A 7,349-nucleotide genomic window follows, 5' to 3' on the forward strand; every position below is an offset into this window, starting at 1 on the left:
AATACAAACTTTTATAACTTTTTCATTTAAATCATGAATTTGAAGTTTATAATTCAAAAGCTATCTATTAGAAGTTAGTGAGAAATTGTGTGATAAAAAAAAAACTTGATCATAAGCACCAATTCATGCTACAATTTCTTCACAATGAGAACCCTAAATCTCAAAGCTGCCATGCAAACTAAGCCTTAGTTTGCATCAGGTCACCTGACAGAGAGATGCGTTCGGTCTCTCTCTGTCTACAGTAACCTGACGCAATAATTTGCCTAGTTTGACGCAGCTTTTTTATTGCTTCTTAAAACAACTTTTTAGTATAAAAATCTAAAAAATTGCTTTAAAAAGCAGCAAAAAATCCATTTCAAACAAACCGTAAGAGAGAACATATAATCCACATTCCATAGATGGCGATGGCCTTCACTCATTCAGAATTTTTTATTTTTATTTTAATTTGAGGGGTGAGGATTTTACCTGAGAAAGTGAAGTCCGGCGACCTTCTCCTCTCGATCGGCGTCTGCCACTGCCGTCGTTTCCTTTCAATTTGCAAAGCAGGAGTTTGCTTTTTCTTATAAATGGGGAATTCCATCAGATTCAGCGACAGTTGCGCGGCCTAAGCGCTTTTGACGAGGACTCAAAAGGATTAGAGAGAGGACGACAATTAATATGAGACTCACTTTCATTAATTGGAGAAAAAGGTTAAGAAACCGTTGCATAATTTGGGATGGCGCTTTTATTGTTTTGATTTTTAGATAGTAATCAACTAGCCATAATATTTATTTCAAAAAAAAGTTTATGGGCCCATCGGGTTTAGCTGGATTGTTAGGCGAGCATGATTGGGAACCCGCCAACCCATATTCAATTCCCCTTTCCTGAGGTGCGGCCCTTTAAGTGGGCAGAAAATAATTGATGGTTCTGCACCTGTCAGGTTGATTGTCTGTAGGCTCGTCAAAAGATTAGTTATGCCACCAAGCGCCTCATAAGGAGGATAGCAGCTGATAGATACACATTGCAAAAAAGAAAAAAGTTAAAAAATTATTTTTTATAATAATTGATAAAAAATTACTTCTCTATAATAGCTTTGTAATTTATATTTAAAAAAAGGCGGACCTAAATTCTTATTTTATATATGAATTTATTTAAAAATGGCAACATTACTTACTATATTATTCTTTTTCATTTTATCTACCTATGATAAAAAGCAGAAAAAATGTATTTGAATTGGATTAATCTTAGCAAATATTTAAAAATTTGAAGACTTATCTTGATATATTTTACAGTAGAAAATTCTGACATAATTTTTTTTGCCGTCAAAGCATGTTATAAACCTTTTAGATAAGAAAAATCATATGTTTTATATGTTTTTAATAAAATATTTTGCCATTTTTTAAAATAGGTAAGAAATAAATATATGAAAGTGTACTTTTTCTTTGAATATATGCATTTGAGTATGGGGTTATTTGTATTTTTATAAATATGTTGAAAAAATAGCAATTATATAAAAAATATGGGGTTATTTGTATTTTTATAAATAAGTTGAAAATATAATAATTATATAAAGAAAGTAGCACACAATCGAATAGAAAATAAAAACAAAATGCCAGAAATAAAAATGCTCTTAGATGAAAATAGCTTTCACATATAATGTTTTTCTTTATTATAATCGACATGGGCGGATCCCCATGGTAGTGAGGGGGGGGGGGCAAATGTCCACGCTCAAAATTTTTTTTTTTTAAATTTTAAAGAGGATATTTTGAAATATTTTTGATATTTTGGGTATTTTGTCCCCTCTTAAAAAAAAATTTTGTCCTAATTTTATCAATCCTAAGCGTCTTTGTCCATCCCCCGCCAAAAAATTTTTTTTTGCCCACCCTGAAAAAAAGAAGTTGGAACCGCCCCTGATAATCGATTGGGAACTTGTAATGAAATCTTTTAAATTGGTAGTTCAAATGGGCTAATCTATCCTATTTTAGCCCATTTAATTACTTGGGCCTTCATTGCCCACATAGGCCTGAGCCAGTCCAGATTAGAAGTGATGAGTTTTTGTGGCCTGCTTTAGATTTCACTAATAAAATTAATATCTCAAATCACTTAATTTGTTAATCTAATTAAAATCAATTCTAACATGTTTCAGCCTAAGTTTCAACTGAGGATATTTTGGTGCTTTGAGAAAATGACTCTAAAGCCAATCCATAGCCATCTACTTCTAATTTTTTTATAATGTTAGAATATCCTTATATAATTATATTAAGTTGATATAAAAATTATTAGATTTATTTTGAATTCAATATAATATAAATACTGTATACACGGGGGCGGAAACAACCTTAATTTTTAGATGGGGCAAACTTATAAGTAACTGTCAGGGGTCAAGGGGCAGCGCCCCTACGATGTTTTTAGGAAAATTTTGATTAAAAGTATTTTTGGAATTCAAATTAATTGATAAAATGATGAATTCTCTTTACTATTTGATGGAGACAATTACCTTAATATCATAATATTTTAAAATTTTAGGGGTGACAATTGCTTAAAACTATTGTAATAAAGACTAAAAAATAGATGAAGAGGACAAATTACTTAAAGAATAATATAATAAAGAATTTTTTTTAAAAAATTTTTATTTTTTTTTTTAAATTTTCTAAAGAATAATCATGCGTTTTTAATGTTGAAGTAACTCGTGATAGATAAATTTAGAGAGAAACTCCTTAGATAGTTTGGCCACATAAAACATTGACCTTTCCATTTAGGATAGTAGAAAAAAAAAAAAGAAATAACCTATGTTAAGAGAGATAGAAATAGACCTAAATATTTGATTAGAAAATATTAAAAATGACTTTTATTTGTTGGATTTAAATGAGAATTTAACTTTTAATAGAACAAAATAAAGAAAAATGATTCATGTAACAGATCCCTTGTAACACGATAAAGATTTGAGTTGTTATAGTAGCATAGCAGAAACCTTGAGGAATCATTAAACAAATTGCCTTACCCGGAAGTATCTAAAGAGATTGCACAAATGGTGACCCTATATGAGGAATTTTTATTAGGTGCAGAGTGCGCACCGTCCTCACAAGTACTGGGTACCCAGCGGTACCGAGTGCGGGTACCGCTAGGTACCCAATACTTGTGCGGATGGTTCTCCGCATCCGCACTCCGCACCTAATAATCTCTCCTATATGAGAGGTAACCCAGCTGGAAAGGCGACGTATAGAAATGGCTTTAGAGAAAGCAAATCAAATATTGCTTCTGATCAAATTAATGCAGAAAAGCAAGAGAAGCAGAAAAAATCAAAAGTGATGGCAGCAATGAATTCCATAGGTCTTAGTATTAACAGAAGAACAAAGAACAAAACGGATTTACATTGTGAGAGAGACCCCAGGAAACTTATTTCATTCAGTTCATTCCCTTTCAAAAGAAAGAGAATTGAACAAATAAGAATAAAAATCGAGGATTATTGATGATGTCGACCATGCTAATGCAATCTTCATGTCTTATTTTACATCTAGTATGATATATTTGACTATTGTTGTATAGGAGTGTCAATTCAAGTCAATATGTAGGATTTAAGTCGAATCTAACTTGACCCTCCATAAACGGGTCAACCTGAACCCGACATGCGAACGAGATTTGGAGATCGGATTCAGACGCGGCTCGAGCGAGGGCAAGGTTGTGAGAGCTGCACGAGCTTGCGACGTGCCGGGGCGTGCCTGCGAGGCTTCAAGCACGATATGGCTCTACGGTTTGACTCGAGATGAAGAGACCGGCGATTGGGCCGAGCCTGACTAGGAGTGGGCGATGCTGATGCGACCACGCGAGGGTGGGACGACCACTGCGGCTCCGTAGTTCGACCAATAGACATGAGGGCTAGAGCAAGGCTGCGACTACGCGAGTTGGCACTTCACATTCAGGTCAATTTCAGGTTATTGGATTGACCCGAACTCGATCCATTTTTTAAACGGGTTGAAAATTAAACTCATACCTGACCCGTTTGTTAAATGGCTCAATCCTAACAAGGATTTTTTGAATCGGCTGTCGGATCGTGTCAATAATTGACATCCCAATGCTCCAAGTTAGAAAGAGATAAGTTACTCATTTTCTAGCCACTAACATAGTATTTGTTTGAGACAGTTTTTTTTTTCTTCTTAAAACAACTTTTTAATTTTTTTTTTAATTTTTATATTAAATTTTTTTAAAAAAATTAATAAGAAAACTACCCAAAATAAAGCTAATATATTCATGAAACAAATTATATGATCTCTATAAAAATAACGGCTATATTTTGTATATCGAATCTAACACAGCGCTCACCCTTTTCATCAAAGCACACAGCAAATACACAAAAATATAACAATAAATGAGCTAAACAAACTTTATTACACAAGATTTAAATTTCACTAATTTTTCGCATTCCACTAATTAATATCATTTTTAATATTATCACAAAATAATATATCTATGGCGAGCAACCAACGCCACCGCAGAATCAGCCCTTGCCCGCCAGGCCGAGGCTGAAATTAGTGAGCGGCCATGCCAGCTGAGTGACAGGCATCCTTCAACCTCTTCCACACCGTATCCCTCGCTGGAGAACAGCTTCAGCAGCATGCTTGCTTGCCGGAAGGCGTTCGAACCGAGATGCATGGGCTCGAAGCCCGCCCGGCCCAATCTAACCCGCCATCTCCCCATAGGCTCATGCCTCTCGACCCGCTCAGATCCCTCGCAGCACACTATGTTGCAGATTTCTCTTTGTAGATAAACTTCAGCTGCGGCGGAGCAGCCGCCATCGCCGCCGCCTGCCGCGAGGGAGTCGAATAAAGTGGAGTAATAGAACAGAGCTTCGGTGAACCGGTCTAGGAAGGCCGGCTTATTGTGGTCCGCGTCCTGCTCGACCACGGTTAGGATTTTGGGCCGGAGCTCGCGGATCAAGGTAAGCACCGAGTCGATCGGGCCGGTTTCGCTAAGGAGGAGGTGGAGCTGAAGCACGGAGTTGATAGCCACCGCCTCTCCCGGCTTGACCCGGACGCTGTCGAGTCGGCCGGCGGCGACGGCTTGGAAGGTGAATGGGACGCCGACGGAACGGGCAAATTCGGCTAGCCGGAGGCCCACCTTAGCGGTCTTCGGCCCGATCCCGGTGAGACGAAGGGCGGGCGGGCCGCCGGGCCGGAGGGCTAGGGCTTGGATTAGGGCAGGCCATTGGAGGCCGTGCATAAGGCTGAGATCGATGACGTGGACGCGATCACAGCCGTTGAATGCCTCTAATATCGCCTGGTTCGCGGTGAAATGAGCGAATTTAAGATTAGGGCACGCCTCGTAGAAATGGCTGTAGAGAATTTCATCCTCCAACACAGTTTTGGTTGGTTGAGGAAGGAAGCTGATGCGACGATCTAGGGCATCGAGAAAGAATATGGAGACCTTTCCGATGCCGTATCCGACGCCAATGAGGGGGAGGAGGAGGCGCATCTCGTCAATGAGTGATCTCGCGAGGACCAGATCGTCGCGTTGGATCGAGTCGGCGCAGGTCATGAGGAGGTGGACCAGGCGGATTCCGGCGTCCTCCTCTTTTCCCAGCCGATGAGCATCGATGGAGAATGAAGACGGCGGCGGAAGACAGGTAGCATCCGTCCACAAGGAGGGAGAGGAGTGGGGTGGCACCTCGGTGAGGAGGGAGTCGATCCAGGAGGCGAGATCGGATGGGTTATAGTGGATTGCGCTAGAGCAGAGAAATTCCGGCGGGACTCCGCTGGCAGCGGCGGCGATAATGGTGGAGTCGAGCTTCTCGAGTCGATCCGCAACATGGTGGAGGTCGGATGAACGGACAGTGTAGCCGACGCCGGCGAGGAGAGTGTCAGTTTCCGAAGCCGACGAGGAGTCTTCGTCAGTTGGTTTCGGATGGTAGGGATTACGGCCCATAGCAAAAGTATTTCGAGGTAGTAAGGGGTCGTATCTATAGCATTCTTGGGCTTGTTATAAAGAGCAGTAAGATCCTCAATGTTAAACTCCTTATAAAAAATTGGCGAAATAATCCAATTTTTTTAGGAGGATTTACATAATTATTATTTTATTTCATACTATTTATATATCTGACATATAAAATATTAATATTACACGTATATTCTTCATAGAACAAATATGAATGTATAAAATGAAATATTAAACTTTATATGGTGATATTAGTAGTAGAAATGAAATATATTTGTAATATATTTGATATTACTATTGTATATGGGTAGTATGTATATAATATTAATGTTTTTGGTGTTAGATATATAAATATTATGGAATAAAATGGTATGTATGTAAATCCCTTTTTTTAATGAACTTTTTTTTTAAAAAGAAATCCAAGGAACTTGCAATTAAGATTAGATAGTCATTTTAGATGATTTGGCCATATAAAGCTTAAACCTTTCAAGGGAACAATTATTAGGTCCTCCGACCGGACGTAGAGCTACGTCCGGTCGGAGCTAAAATCGCGCCAAAAAATGAGAAATATCGAGCAATACCAAACAATAACGAGGAATACCATCATGTGAAGACCCAATACCGAGTTATACCGAGCTATATCGAGCAATACCGAGTTATACAAAAAAATAAAGAGTTTTTCCTAGAAGAAATTCAGTATTGCTCGGTATTGGTCTTCACAGAGTGGTATTCCTTGTTATTACCAAATAATACCTAGCAATACCGAGCAAATACCGAGTTTTTTAGCGGGATTTTAGTGTCGACCGGACGTTCTTCTACGTCCAGTCGGAGGACCTATGACCTGAATAAGAGAGTATATTTTTTAGATTTGGCCTATATAACAAAGGTTGAGGTAGATCTAAAAAGATTTAGTTAGAGAGTAATAAAAATGATATTTATTTATTATATTTAAATAAGAATTTGATTCTTAATAGGATATAATACAAAAAAATGATTCATATAATTAATCTCATATAGCAGGATTTTGTTGTTATTGTACCTTGTTGCCGGTTAAACTAACGAAATGGTTCCAATATGACTTATTGTAACCTATTTAGCCATCTAAATGTTTATTATCATTTTAAAAATATTTTTTCAGTGCTAGATGTTTGATATTGGTTATATAATTTAAATATTTTTATCTATATTTTGAGTCTAATATATATTTAAAAAGCGTTTTTTTCCGAGTTTTTTGACGGGATTTTAGTGTAGACCGGACGTTCTTCTACGTCCAGTCGGAGGACCTATGACCTGAATAAGAGAGTATATTTTTTAGATTTGGCCTATATAACAAAGGTTGAGGTAGATCTAAAAAGATTTAGTTAGAGAGAAATAAAAATGACATTTATTTATTATTTTAAATAAGAATTTGATTCTTAATAGGATATAATGCAAAAAAAATG

At 37.4% G+C, this 7,349-nt stretch overlaps 1 protein-coding gene across 1 annotated transcript; it reads right to left on the minus strand.

Annotated features, from left to right (window-relative positions):
* Window positions 1–4,346: 4,346 nt before the first annotated feature.
* LOC110095161 (DELLA protein SLR1-like) lies at window positions 4,347–6,062 on the minus strand. The gene has a single exon (XM_020820580.1). The coding sequence runs from the start codon at window positions 5,896–5,898 to the stop codon at window positions 4,429–4,431; it is 1,470 nt and encodes a 489-aa protein (XP_020676239.1). The 5' UTR covers window positions 5,899–6,062; the 3' UTR covers window positions 4,347–4,428.
* Between the last annotated feature and the right edge of the window lie 1,287 nt (window positions 6,063–7,349).

Source organism: Dendrobium catenatum, unplaced genomic scaffold, assembly GCF_001605985.2.
Source record: "Dendrobium catenatum unplaced genomic scaffold, ASM160598v2 fragScaff_scaffold_1063, whole genome shotgun sequence".
Lineage (NCBI taxonomy): Eukaryota > Viridiplantae > Streptophyta > Magnoliopsida > Asparagales > Orchidaceae > Dendrobium > Dendrobium catenatum.

What these genes read in the sequence shown, in the direction of transcription:
- LOC110095161 (XM_020820580.1), bottom strand. Translation starts at nt 5,898, where the DNA reads ATGGGCCGTAATCCCTACCATCCGAAACCAACTGACGAAGACTCCTCG.